Genomic DNA, 16176 nt, shown 5'->3' on the forward strand with positions numbered 1-16176 from the left:
TCTAACTTTCAGATTCTTTGACAGCAGACTGGATGATAAAAGCTTCTCAACCGAATAATAACAGGCATTTCCCATATTTATTCTGCGTTTAATTTCTCTCGAGTGTCATTTTTATATTTGTTACTGTTGCTCTAAGATATTTGAATTTTTCCACCTTTTCAGAGGATAAATTTCCGATTTTTGTATATCCATTTTGTACTATGTTTTGGTTACGAGACATAATTATATAGTTTGTCTTTTCGGGATTTACTTCCAAACCCATCTCTTTACTTGCTTCAAGTAAAATTCTAGTTTTCCCTAATCGTTTGTGGATTTTCTCCGAACATAAGTAAGACAAACTAATAATGAAAAAAAAAAAAAAAAAAAAATCCCAAGCTATTGTGTATAAATGTTAAAATGCAATGTCATTGTGAACTTGATCAGCAATATAAATTTTCTTTCTGCAATGTGTGAGAGCTACTCGTTCACAATATCTTTTGCTTCAAATATAGCTTCATACGACCACCATATTAATTGGAAAGTTTTTATCCTCACGTACTTTGTTAAAAAATTTTTCACAAAATTCTAGCTTACTATCTGAATCTCCATCATCCACGGACTGTTAACATGACGAATGCGCGGCTTCGCATTCATTTGTTTTAACGACCTACGAACACTTCCATCTCTCATAACGAACCTTCGTGAGAGACGCCTACTGGATTTCTGCGGACTCTCCACTAACGATTCCCGTAATTCGGCAGCCTTTTCTTCACTTGTTGCTGAGCGTGTTCTTCCTGTCTGTGTCATCAGTCATCACACACACTTCCGGTAATTAAGTATTTTCTAAGACTTGTGATATTACCACTCTTAACTTGTATGCTAAATTCTTCTGCTGGGAAACGAGCGGTTGCAGCTATGTCATTGTTGTTTTATTTACTATTACACTTTTATTACGTCATACTGTTTTTGACCAATAAACCTTTACGAAACGACGTGTTTCAACCAATCATGACTGCCTATCCCTACAATTATTATCACCTAACTAGCATTTGTTCGTTATCACCTTCCTAGCATTTGTTTCCTTGTTTGCCAACATTTCAAATTGCAAATTCCTTACGGTACTAGGAAACATGATTTGCGATAGTCTTTAGTTTACCGCATAGACAGTCTACTGAAAATAGCTGCTCCGTTCAAACGTTTTGGTGAAGCTAACATTAGTGAAATAGAATTTTAGTAAGTCAATTAATATTTTATTATACAGAGCGTTCGCCTACGGGTGGGGCCAGGAAAGCGGCCTGCCTGCGGTGTCGCTTGCGGGAATCGTCTATCCGTAAGCTTCCGTTTTCTATGCTATACTCTGTAGAGTTTTAATTTTAAAAGTTTAGCAGCAGTAAAGACTGATGTTTTTGAAACACTAACTTCCTGTGAAACACGTCTTAGAGATTTATTAGGAGAGCGTGTAAATGATGCACTGATTTCATCAATTTTTTCTCCCATCAATACTCTTTGTTTTCGCTTAGGAATTGTAGCATTTAACGACCCTGTTGTCCTTAATTTGTTAACAAGACGTCTAACAGTTTCTCTACCCTGAATTGGAGCACCCGGATATTTCACTTCAAATTGCCTACGCACCTCTCTACATGACTCTGTTTTCACATATGCATCATACATAAAAACTCTTTGTTCAAGCGTGAATTTTGCGTTTTGCATTGTTAACAAATTTTACACACACGCTGAATATTTAGGCAACTGTGTCAAGAAACTGCACTGCACGTGTTAAATACTGCAACATCTGGCTCACAACTGATAACTTGTCGACCTTGATGTCCTTGATTGTCGAGCGTGTCTCAACAACTGCGCGCACAAAGCGGCGTATCAGTACATGCCGCTTTCCTGGCCCCACCCGTAGGCGAACGCTCTGTATTAGAGTACTTTATTTTTTCTAATCTTTATATACTTTCTTCTAATCGTGTAATAGTCAATTAAATTCCACTCGAATTTTGATTTTATCTAAATCAAAACCTCTAGTGAGTTTACTGTTGATAATAATGTTGCACTGATCTCAGTTGTTGAAGTTGATCTGTGAACTATTTTACCAAGAGGACCTGAAAAATAAATATCAATAATATTATTATAAAGTTAGAGAAATTCATTACTAAAATATGTGTTACTTCTGCTGCAAACTATAGAATTTATATAGTCCTTTATCACGTTGGTATCTACCTGCATAGCTCAGACGGTAGCGCGTTTGCCTGTTGATCCGGAGTTCCGCTCGGGCGAGGGTTCGATTCACTCTTAAATGCCATCGACCTGGCCCAGGATCGAACCCGCAACCTCGGGCATAAAAGGCAAGCGCTATACCAACTGCGCCAATCAGGCCCAATCGACGATAAATAACCCAGTAGTTGACACAGCGTTGTTAAATAACCAACTAAAATCAAAGTATCTGTACTTAAACTAAATTCATTGTTCTTCGCAGTAGCATACTATAAATTTATCAGAGAGGTAATCAACGTTTCTTTCTGCAAGTGTGTAATCATTTTCCTTGGTTCATCATCCTTAAGCACATACATACATAGGCTACATACATACATACACATACATACATACACATACATACACACACGAAACCAGGTGGGTCGGGTTCGATTCCCGGTCGGGGCAAGTTACCTGGTTGAGGTTTTTCCGGGGTTTTCCCTCAACCCAATACGAGCAAATGCTGGGTAACTTTCGGTGTTGGACCCCGGACTCATTTCACCGGCATTATCACCTTCATCTCATTCAGACGCTAAATAACCTGAGATGTTGATAAAGCGTCGTAAAATAACCTACTAAAAATACATACATACACACATAAACGCATAAACACATATACACAAACATACACACATACACACAAACATAGATAGATACATACATACACACATACATACATACATACATACATACATACATACAACATAAACATATACACACATACACACAAACATAGATACATACATACATATACACATAATACATATACACATACACACAAGTACATACATACATACATACATACATACATACATACATACATACATACATACATACATACATACACACATAAACATATACACACATACACACAAATATAGATACATACATACACACATATACATATACATATACATATACATATACACATACATACACACATACACACAAACATAGATACATACCTATATACACATACATATATACATACATAAATATATACACACATACACACAAACAGATACATACATACATATACACATAATACATATACACATACACACAAGTACATACATACATACATACACACATAAACATATACACATACACACATACACACAAACATAGATACATACCTATATACACATACATATATACATACATAAATATATACACACATACACACAAACATAGATACATACATGTACACATACATACATACATATATATATACATACATACAACATAAACATATACACACATACACACAAACATAGATACATACATACATATATACATAATACATATACACATACACACAAGTACATACATACATACATACACACATAAACATATACACACATACACACAAATATAGATACATACATACACACATACACATATACACATGCATACACACATACACACAAACATAGATACATACATACATATATACAAATACATACATATATACATACATAAATATATACACACATACACACAAACATAGATACATACATACACACATATATACATGTACACATACATACATACATACATACATACATACATACATACATACAGTGCTAGGAAACTTACTGTGTTTATACAGGGAATGAACCTCGCTCACATTTCCAGCACAACTATATGTTGTTACTCAGACGTCTTCCATACTGCCGATGTGGCCCTGTTGCATGCAGTGAGGGTTCTCAACATGAACATGATGCACTCCAAGGTGGCCGTTGGTCGTCCGTTTTGTATGCCCATTTCCTGGCTGCTCGCTCCCTGAATAACGAGATCGGTACGAAGTTCCTAGGCCTAATAATTCATAGCCTACTAACATCTCCTAAAATATTTACCGTTCCTCCTGAATGAACTTGTGTGTCTTTATATGTTATCGTTGTAACTACTTAAAGAATCCACTTTAGATCGAAAATGATGTGCATCATGTTCCCATTGAGAAATAACTGACAAGCTGGGAAGTAGGCTTCTACGAATCCACTAGAGATTTCCTCGTGTTTATGTTTCTGCAGGCCTGCTATGATTTTATAGCGTAGCGTATCAAAAGACTCGGTTGAATATATGATCATGGTCACAATGTTCTCCCACGTCGGAAATAAAAGGAAAAACTCACAAAATGGAAAAGTAGGCACATATTTTTACTCACAAATTTGCAGTTACTTGCGGGAATGTTACTCGCTCCACTGGTTATGTAACTTAACAGTTCTAGCACTTGATCTGTCAGCTAAAATCTTCGAACAATATTAAGAAGTTTCCAGAACTATTTCCATGTGTTCACACCCGACTTCTGGTATCGACCCGTTTCCATTATTCACTTTGATTAAAGATCCGGCTGTGTTATCGCCGTTGTTCACTTGCAAGTGCCAATCGATACCTTCGCTGCTTATTAAACGGGACGCCTGTCGCCCCTCATTGCACCAATATTTCATCAAAATTGATCAGACTGAACAGGCGGGTTGGAAGTCTGAAGCTAGTTCGTGTTTCAGGTCGTCCCCTGTGTTGCCTTTTACGCCGCTAGGACAGAATACTTGGAGGAGAGGCAGGTTTGTCCTTATGAGTTCAGCCAAAAATTGGTCTAATTTACAATTCATTTTTATATTTCAATATGCCTAGTGAATTATTAATTAAGTATATAATAAATTTTCAATCTTAAGACATATCAACTTGCAAATGTTTATTTGCTATTTAATAAGATATATGAACGTTTTCGCCGGTTGAGGCATCATCAGATATAACAAAAAACATATAATCTGAACCTATAATAATAAATTATGCAAATAACAAAGAATAAAGAACAATGTATGTATGCAATACATGAGATTAATGAGCTTTATGTAAAATGTGAAATAATACAGGATAATCTATATATATATAATTTGAACTGGTAATGGAAATTACGGGAAAACGGCTGAACGGATTTTAATGAGTGACCCCTCATTTTCATGCCTGGCATCCAACGTTTTTCGGAAAAGTAGTAGTTTTCAGTGAAATGTCAATTTTCCTACATAATTTTCCTATTTTCCAAAATCCATCTGTTGTCAGTTTTGAGAATTATTTTATTCAATCACGGCCGACTTGATTGAATTTCAGAACAAAACACACACTACAATAAACAATAGGCTATTACACGAAGGCCATGACCTGCAGGATTGCCGACATATTTAGAGCTCAATTCAATTTGTTATTAAAAACTGATTCTAAAGATTTTATCAATAATTATCCTGTATTATTTCACATTTTACATAAAGCTCATGAATCTCATGCATTGCATACATACATTGTTCTTTATTCTTGTTATTTGCATAATTTATTATTATTATTATAGGTTCAGATTATATGTTTTTTGTTATATCTGATGATGCCTCAAACGGCGAAAACGTTCATATATCTTATTAAATAGCAAATAAACATTTGCAAGTTGATATGTCTTAAGATTGAAAATTTATTATATACTTATTTAATAAAAATTGGTCTACTTTGTTGCCTCAGTTATGTTCCTTATTACAGCCTTCAACAATGTTATAAGTCGAAAGCTCGATTTGCATAATAGACGGCACTGTTCGCTAACAGAAAACCACAATTATCGGCTTATATCGACCCACTTTACGCACTCATTCCTTACAATTTCAAACAACATATTGGTGTCATTTTGATGTGTATATCGTTTCGACTATCAATTGCATTGTTGTCTAGAGACTAGACCTCACGGAATGAGGAAGGGATTATGCAGTTAAATTATATGCGGGAAATATGAAGACAGAATTGGAAAGAAATATCAAACTTTTATTCAAATCCCAAACATTCTTAAAATCCCAACAGAATTGGAAAGAAATATCAAACTTTTGTTCAAATCCCAAACATTCTTAAAATCTCAACCATGTTCACAATAACAATCACGGATAGCATAAACATTCTCCTGGCATTGTTATTAGTTTTATAATATCCTAGTATTGGATGTCGTAATCTTATAGTATCTTAATCCCTTGAGACCTGAATTTATATTTAAAAAAATAAAAAAAAAACTGGTCCATGTATTGTGGATCCCTATCACCACGGCATGGCGCGTCCTCAGGTTGCGGATAGAGGAGACGGCCTCCAGATATGGAGGGTAGCTGCGAATATATTGAATAAGCAGTCGTGGACAGCCGATAAGGGGTGGTCCTCCAGCTTGGGGGTTGGGCGAAGGGCTATCAACCCATCACCGTAAAAAAACAGCTTGTTACGTATCCCTATAATAAGCCTCGGAATAGGACTGATTCTCTGGCACGACCACAGCAAAGGAATAAGGATTTGAGATTTGGCACTTGGAACGTAACTAGTCTTTATAGAACAGGAGGGGTAACATTAGTAGCAAAAGAACTAGCTAGATATAGAATAGACTTCGTAGGAGTACAAGAGGTTAGGTTAGATGGGAATGGCATATCACAAATAGGAGATTACTTGTTGTATTATGGGGAAGGAAATAATAATCACCAATTAGGAACAGGATTCTTTGTTCATAAAAGAATAAAATCAGCAGTAAAAAAGGTGGAATTTATCAGTGACAGGTTATCATATTTAGTACTTAAGGGTAGATGGTGCGACATCATAGTCATAAATGCTCACGCCCCTACAGAAGAGAAAGACGACCATACAAAGAATAGCTTCTATGAGGAATTGGAACATACTTTTGATCAGTTCCCTAGATATCACATGAAAATTTTATTGGGGGATTTCAATGCTAAAGTAGGACGGGAGGATATTTTTAGACCAACTATTGGAAAAGAGAGCCTACACGCAATTAGTAGTGACAATGGAGTTAGATTAGTCAACTTTGCCACATCGAAAAATTTAATTGTCAAAAGTACAACATTCCCCCATAAGGATATACATAAATATACTTGGACTTCTCCAGATGGATTGACACACAACCAAATAGATCACATCTTGATAGATAAACGGAGACATACTAGTATAGTAGGTATTCGAACTTTCAGGGGTGCAGACTGTAATTCTGACCATTATTTGGTGATTGGAGAATTAAGAGAAAGATTATCAGTAGCCAAGCGAGTAGAGCAACAAGTTAATATTACTAAATTCAATATTTTGAAATTAAAGGACGAGGAAGCTAAGCAAAATTATCAGGTCGAAATTTCGAATAGGTTTGCCACTTTAGAAAGTTCCGACGAAGTTGGGAAAGAATTAGATGTTAATAGCGTGTGGGAAAATATCAGAGATAGTATCAAAATTGCAGCTGAGCAGAGCATAGGTTATTATGAAACTAAGAAAAAGAAACCGTGGTTTGATGAAGATTGTTGCATGGTAGTAGAAAGAAGGAAACAGGCAAAATTGAAATTCTTACAGGATCCAGTTGAGGAGAAGAGAGATAATTATTTCAATGAAAGACGGGAAGCAAGTCGTACACTTAGGAATAAAAAGAGAGGTTACTTGAAGGAAAAACTGAATGAGGTAGAAACAAATAGTAAGAATAAAAACATTCGAGATTTATATAAGGGTATAAAGGAATTTAAGAACGGATATCAGCCAAGGGTAAACGTGATCAAGGATGAGAATGGTGACTTGCTTGCAGACTCTCCATCAATCCTAAACAGATGGAAAAACTATTTTGCGCAACTACTAAATGTACATAGGCCAAATAGAAATTATCGGGACGAAATTGAAATACAAACTGCTGAGTCATTTATACCCGAACCCACGCTTTCAGAAGTCGAAATTGCGATAGAAAATCTGAAAAAGTACAAGTCTCCAGGTATCGATCAAATTCCAGCAGAATTAATACAAGAGGGTGGGAGTGCATTATATAGCGAAATTTATAAACTTGTACTTGCTATTTGGGAAAAGGAAATTGTACCAGAACAATGGAAGGAGTCCATAATTGTACCTATTTTTAAAAAGGGGGACAAAACCAACTGTGGTAACTTTCGAGGAATATCACTTTTGTTGACGTCGTACAAAATTTTGTCCAATATTCTTTTGAGAAGATTAACTCCGTACATAGATGAAATTATTGGGGATCATCAGTGCGGTTTTCGGCGTAATAGATCGACTATTGATCAGATTTTTTGTATTCGACAGATAATGGAGAAAAAATGGTAGTATAAGGGTACAGTACATCAGTTATTCATAGATTTCAAAAAGGCTTATGACTCGGTTAAGAGGAAAGTATTATATGATATTCTTATTGAATTTGGTATTCCCAAGAAACTAGTTCGATTAATTAAAATGTGTCTCAGTGAAACATACAGCAGAGTCCGTATAGGTCAGTTTCTATCTGATGCTTTTCCAATTCACTGCGGGCTAAAGCAGGGAGATGCACTATCACCTTTAAAAGTTCAGGATAACATGCTTACTTACTTACTTACTTACAAATGGCTTTTAAGGAACCCGAAGGTTCATTGCCGCCCTCACATAAGCCCGCCAGCGGTCCCTATCCTGTGCAAGATTAATCCAGTCTCTATCATCATACCCCACCTCCCTCAAATCCATTTTAATATTGTCCTCCCATCTACGTCTCGGCCTCCCTAAAGGTCTTTTTCCCTCCGGTCTCCCAACTAACACTCTATATGCATTTCTGGATTCGCCCATACGTGCTACATGCCCTGCCCATCTCAAACGTCTGGATTTAATGTTCCTAATTATGTCAGGTGAAGAATACAATGCGTGCAGTTCTGTGTTGTGTAACTTTCTCCATTCTCCTGTAACTTCATCCCGCTTAGCCCCAAATATTTTCCTAAGCACCTTATTCTCAAACACCCTGAACCTATGTTCCTCTCTCAGAGTGAGATCAGGATAACATGCAGGGTTTGGAATTGAACGGGTTACATCAGCTTCTTGTCTATGCGGATGACGTGAATATGTTAGGAGAAAATACACAAACGATTAGGGAAAACACGGAAATTTTACTTGAAGCAAGTAGAGCGATCGGTTTGGAAGTAAATCCCGAAAAGACAAAGTATATGATTATGTCTCGTGACCAGAATATTGTACGAAATGGAAATATAAAAATTGGAGATTTATCCTTCGAAGAGGTGGAAAAATTCAAATATCTTGGAGCAACAGTAACAAATATAAATGACACTCGGGAGGAAATTAAACGCAGAATAAATATGGGAAATGCGTGTTATTATTCGGTTGAGAAGCTCTTATCATCCAGTCTGCTGTCCAAAAATCTGAAAGTTAGAATTTATAAAACAATTATATTACCGGTTCTTCTGTATGGTTGTGAAACTTGGACTCTCACTCTGAGAGAGGAACATAGGTTCAGGGTGTTTGAGAATAAGGTGCTAAGGAAAATATTTGGGGCTAAGCGGGATGAAGTTACAGGAGAATGGAGAAAGTTACACAACACAGAACTGCACGCATTGTATTCTTCACCTGACATAATTAGGAACATTAAATCCAGACGTTTGAGATGGGCAGGGCATGTAGCACGTATGGGCGAATCCAGAAATGCATATAGAGTGTTAGTTGGGAGACCGGAGGGAAAAAGACCTTTAGGGAGGCCGAGACGTAGATGGGAGGATAATATTAAAATGGATTTGAGGGAGGTGGGGTATGATGATAGAGACTGGATTAATCTTGCACAGGATAGGGACCGCTGGCGGGCTTATGTGAGGGCGGCAATGAACCTTCGGGTTCTTAAAAGCCATTTGTAAGTAAGTAAGTAAGTAAGTAAAAAAAAAAAAACTGGTCACAGGGTAGTCATTCTGGGGATCCAAAATTCCCAAACCAAGTCTTCACAGAAAATCAAAATTTGGGGACAATTTTGACCCCTGAGGCCCCAAAATTTTTAATTTTATTTTTAATTCAGGTATAGAAATGTTTCAAAAATAATATTCTCCATTTCTATCACATTGAATTTTTCGAAATATTTAAAAGTATTGAAGACATTCCAAAAAAGAAAAAAAAAACATTGTACACTATAATGTACATCAGGCTTGAAGGGGTTAAGAGAAATCTGTCCGTATAGGGAAAGTGGCAGGTAATTTCACCTGAAACACTGATTCATATATGGGGTCGGTTGATAGTTTTCTCTTAAATAAATGCTCATTAGCCTACTCTTTTACAAATGTTGTATTGACTTTTTTTCCAGATCGATTGAAGAAGAACCTGAGTGCAGGGGAGATTCTGGCCCTGCTGAGTACCATCATGGTCGACAGAGCTTCACAAGGACGTCTGAAGGGTTTGCGGTTTGGAATAAGCAAGCGATGAAACTCTTTATCTTGAAAACATTACTGTTTCACCACAGAATCTCGTGTTTTATCACGAACATTAACGTGTTTGTGTTTCTGTGAGTCCGAAGTTGTTTAGTGACAGCATAACTTGGTTGGTGTGCAATCATCTGGTCAGAAGGAAGTCCTCTATATATTGAATTTGTCTCCAGTTTATATGTATGCTAAATAAGTTTTGTATGTGTTATCATAATTGGTGTTTGTTCTTTTGTTCCTGTGAACCTTGTTTTGAGGGCAACAAAGCAATATGCATTTTTATAATATTTCCTCTGCTTAATTATCATTCATTGTTAAGGTGACACGCTACTGAGATTTGGCCAATTTTGATCATTTTATAAATATGGTGCCAAAAGAGCTTCGGTTTCTGTAATTGAGATTTCATCGTTATATCTTTATTCTGCCTACTACGTGAAGTAATAGTCTGCATGTCAGACTGCGAAACTGCGGGCCAGGGTTCAAATCCCGGTGGGTACAAGTTACCTGGTTGAAGTTTTTCCGACGTTTTGTTTCAATTCATTAAGAGCAAATGCTGTGTAACTTTCGGCGCTGGACCCTGGACTCATTTCGCTAGCATTATTACCTTCATTTCATCCAGACGCTAGATAACCATCGGAGGTGAAGAAGCGTTGTAAAATAAACCAATTAAAATATATGTTTATTCGAAGTTAGAAATTCAGTTTATGTCATATAAGTGCTTGTTATTATATTCAGAATGCATATTATAAACTCTGAAGCAAATTTACCGTAATTAGAGTTTTAACTTATTGAAATAAGATATATCCTAAATGACTATAATCTAGAAAGCTGTGATTTTTAATATCAAAAGAGTCGACAGTTACTTTTATCAATGAAGTATATTGACCAGGAAAAAACCAAAACATCATATATTATAGGGAGTATTAGTTTAAAATAAAACTTTTAGGAAATTAATTACGTTTATGTTAGTCCCAGATAAATATTTAATAAAAATATAAATCAGAGGCTTAATCATAGGCGATGTAAAATAGTTATTAATCAAGAAACTATAGAACAGATATCTTCTTTTAACTACTTAGGCTGCAATATGTCTTATTTGGGTGAACAGGATATTAACTGTAAGCTGAGCAAATTCCAACAGATGTGTGGAACAATAAGAAGAACTTTAAGAAATAAAACACAGCGCTCAACACAATTAAAAATTTACAAAACGCTAGCAGTTCCATTATTAACTTACGGCTCAGAAAACTGATCATTAACCCGCGCATGAAAAAGAAAAATTGAAGTAAGTGAAATGAAGTTCCTACGAGGTGTTGCCGGTTATACTTTATTGGATCATCAAAGAAACGAAAATATCCGACAATTATTAAATATTTTTAATTTAGAAGAAAAGATTAAAAATCAGAAAGAAAATTGGTACCAACATATTACAAGAATGGCTAATGACAGATTATCAAAACAAATTATGGATTATGCACCAACATAATATAGAAATGTCGGAAGACCGAAAATAAGATGGACAGATGATTTAAGCCTTGATGACGGAACAGACCAACAGGCCTAATCCCTGTAGCTGAAGAAGAAGAAGAAGAAGAAGAAGAAGAAGAATTTTTAGTTATTTTTTTTTCTGGGCACATTCTTCAATATACAAATTTGAAAAGAAATTGTGCACTTATATAATTAGAAATATCTGACGTAAAATTTTCCAGTAGATACAATGATAATGAGTTATAGAAATTACAAAAGCTCAGTAGCGCATCATCTTAAAATCAACAGAAAAACATTTTTGCTCGACCATACTAGAATATGCTCTCATTATGTTATAGCAACTGTCAATTTCCAACTAAGCATATGCGATATTCATTAATATCGTACGCGAACATCCCGCAAGCCTTGAGAGCACTAATTCAAAATGACAGGCGCGAGTTTTGAAAGTGGCATTGATCGAATCACTCAAATAAGCATTAACCAAACTTCAAACATCCCACCGGGAGCCATTTCCGAGATAAATTTCATAAACTACACAATCAACAACATGTATTTAAAATAACATAAATTCTGTTCATGTTAATATTAATATTTTAATAAATTGAGTTAATTTCTTGTGTTTTAATGTGTGTTGTTTTGAGGTTAAAATCTCCATACCAAGCCCTGCAAAAAATAAATAAATACGGCGTACACGCCTGCCATCTGTTGCACTACTCGGGAACACACTGAAAAGACACTCACGCTAGTGTCATCTGTTGCAAGAATCAAGAACACGGAGAAAATATACGCATATTCACTATTTCATTATCACTAAAGTACCTGTATATATATTAAGATAAAATCCTTAAAATTTTGAACCTTTTTTGACCCAGTTTATATGTTTTAATATCCTCGGCTTTTTTTTTCTAAGGCTTAGATCTAATTTATAATATAATCTTTCCAATCTACCCTCAAAATATAAAATCAATTTATTTAAGGTTCTTAACTTCATAATATTCTAACAAAAAAAAAGCCGCCCTAAATAAGGCCTACTAATCAATTCATAAAGAATAAAAATTAAAACCAGTTATGTGACAATTTGAAAGGAAAAAGAAAACATTAAGATAAATTATACGAAAACATAAGAATAATTTGTGAGCATTCCTTCTATACTTGTGTTAATTTAACATTCTGTGAAACAGTTTTCTCGAAATTAATATAATATCTGATTGTTGTAGTAAAATCTGTTACTCATTTAACATTATCAGCTTTCTTTGAAACTCTAATGGCCAGTTTGTCCAGGTAATGTTTAATTTTGCTTAACGAATGTTAAATTAACAGCCTGTTTATTTTTAACGCTTTGTTAATGTATTTTCCATTTGTTCAACATAATTTTGTTTGAGATAACCAACACTTGACTATAACGTCTGTTAGCACTATTTTAACTGCTCAACAGCAGTTGGTAATGATTCTATACGTGTAAGACAATTTTTGATTGGCTAAAATTAATCTTTAAATGCTATATTATCGAGTGAGTCATGAAACTTGCATAAAATGACAACCTGTTACAGTAGGCCACGCTCCATAAACAGTTGACAAATGAAAGTTGTAGGTGACGTGCTGAATAATAATTACAAAGTAAGGTTATATTTCCTCATTGCTATTATGGATACGAAATACGAAAGAAATAAAATAACACTGATGTACTTAAACAGTCCAAAGTATTTTTTAAATGTTATATTACTAGTCATATGCTAAACATCCCCCACAGAGACACACAAAATATTAATTTCGCAACTTCTGTTCGAACAGCTGTGGAGACATCGGCCATATTTAACTAACTGTTAAACGAGTTAACTGCCCGAAATCCTACATTTAAAATTAACAAACTGTTAACAATCTGTTAAACCAAACTGGTGTTGAAAACATACAATTTTATTAATTAACAAACTGTTTAGAGTTTAACAGTCGTTAAATTTTCTAACAATACTTGGAAAAACCGGCAATAAATGTATACAAATTCTGATTTTTTAAAACCTACATATACACACTTTCTAATCATTGTAACTTATATCGGAATTAATTTAGAATTTTTAGCTATATTTTTAGATTCTAGATATTATTCTAAACTTCCTAATTTATACTACTGTAGATTGATTTAACCTTCTTAACCGTAAGTTTAAGAAAACTTCGATGTAACATTAGTTTTTTATTTATTTTAAGATTCAGGTAACATACTACTTACATGCCATTTCTGATAATTTAATGTAGTATTGCATTACTTTACAATTTTCAGATATATTTTGAAATAGATTAATGTAAACAAATATAATTTATAATTTGCAAATAATTTTCTGATAACTTGGATTAAATTTACTCCACTACCTTTTTGGTGTTTTCCTGTATTTTTGTTTAACATTTGTAGCTCTATTTATTAAACTATAAATAATTTATTAATATTATGCACGGTGTATTTAAGTGAATTCCCTATTAAAAGATTAACTACAGGCATTGCACTAAACACAGAACAATGATACATCACAGATATGGAGGTAAAGTCTCTACCCTATAAATGCTCAATATCGACTTCTTTCCTCAGCCTGCAGACATCTATTCGGTAGTCTAGGTTCATCCCACACACATCGATTGCTATGATGGCGGTGCAGATCTTCCAGATTTATCGACAATGCTGGCACAAACGCACATTCCTTAATATACCACCACAGGTACAAATCGTATGGCGTCAAATCTGGGGAGCGTGGAGGCAGAATAAGTTCTGTTCGTTGTTATTGCCTACACGACAAATTCCCCTGCTTGATAATCGGATGTTCAGAAATTTTAGAACGTCCCTGTGGAAGTAATGACCCTCTATAACATCTAAGAGAAGAGTTGAGGCAATGGAACCGACATGGTCAACCTTAGTGCATAATCCGGTATACACATACAATGGCTTTGCTTCCAGTAAATACAAGGTAATACATTTTCTTTATTCCTCACTGATAAAGTATCTACAAAAAATAAAATTAATGTATATTGAATTTTAGTTAATATATAAGTACCGGTAATTAAATATATTTTATAATTGTGTATAAAATTTGTTTATTGTAGCCTATATACACGTGGACCAACAAAACGGTACAAAATTAGAAATATTCTATTTTCGGAAATACATAACTTTAATTCACAATGAATACACTGTTGGAAAGAGTAGACTTTAAAGATGAGCAGGACTTTTTATTATGTTTTTTCGAGGCTCGATTAAAATGTTATGGAGGTCAATACACAATGATGCGAAAAATGTGGGTTTTTAAGACAATTTATTATTTAAAAATGCAGAAACTGAATGTTGGTAAAATTAATAATAATTAATGATCTTTCAAATAATCAAAATTAAAAATGATGCTCTATGTGACCGCCATTTGCCCGCACAACCATTTGTAGGCGTCTTCTCCATTGTCTAATACCACTGGATATCTGTCTTTGATCATGACGGTCCCAACATTCAAGAAGGCGTTGTCTTAAATGTTCAATATTACGAATTCTTGTTTTGTAGTAAACTGCTTTTTGTAGTTGACTCCATACAAAATAGTCCATAGGATTAAGATCTCGTTTGAAACTCCATCAGAGAATCTGAGAAATGCGATCTTTTAAGCAATAATCTCTCAGGAGGGATATCATGTCCGTATCTTGCTAATCAATCGTTGTACACTTGAAACAGACCATTCTCGCTGATCGTAGTTCGTTACAATTTGACGGGCAGATAAATTATCATATTGGTGGAAATGTTTAATGAAAATCTTGTCTTCGTTCGTTAAGCGACCCATTAAGCAAATCACAGAAACCTGCAGAAAAGTATATTCTATTATCCATGTGTTAAAAAGGATAAATGTTCATCTTCCCTCTTGCTTAAAAAGTCCCTTGTGCAGACGCTTGTATTTCCCTATTTTGACTATGCTGACATTTTACTGACTGACCTTTCCAGCGACAATAAAACGAAACTTCAACGTGCTCATAACTTGTGTGTACGTTTTGTAAGCAATGTTCGTAAATATGATCATATTACCCCATCCCTGGAAACAATAGGTTGGCATAAACTAGATAAGAAAAGAAATTTACATTCACTTCTCCTTCTCTTCGAAATCTTGAACTCTTCTATTCCTTCGTACCTGTCGTCTCGCTTCACTTACCTTCCTTCCCACCACAATCTGAACACACGCTCTCGCCATGAAACAATACTAACAATACC

General features: G+C 34.9%; 1 protein-coding gene across 1 annotated transcript in view; it reads left to right on the forward strand.

Annotated features, from left to right (window-relative positions):
- Positions 1-12572, forward strand: part of LOC138707932 (uncharacterized) — a 49106-nt gene extending 36534 nt beyond the window's left edge. Inside the window, exon 3 of the mRNA XM_069838001.1 lies at positions 10349-12572. Within this exon, the coding sequence (XP_069694102.1) occupies positions 10349-10467 (119 nt within the window). The 3' untranslated portion in view covers positions 10468-12572. The remainder of the gene's footprint in view (positions 1-10348) is intronic.
- The last annotated feature ends 3604 nt before the right edge of the window (positions 12573-16176 follow it).

Source organism: Periplaneta americana, chromosome 1 (genome assembly GCF_040183065.1).
Source record: "Periplaneta americana isolate PAMFEO1 chromosome 1, P.americana_PAMFEO1_priV1, whole genome shotgun sequence".
Classification (NCBI taxonomy): Eukaryota; Metazoa; Arthropoda; class Insecta; order Blattodea; family Blattidae; genus Periplaneta; species Periplaneta americana.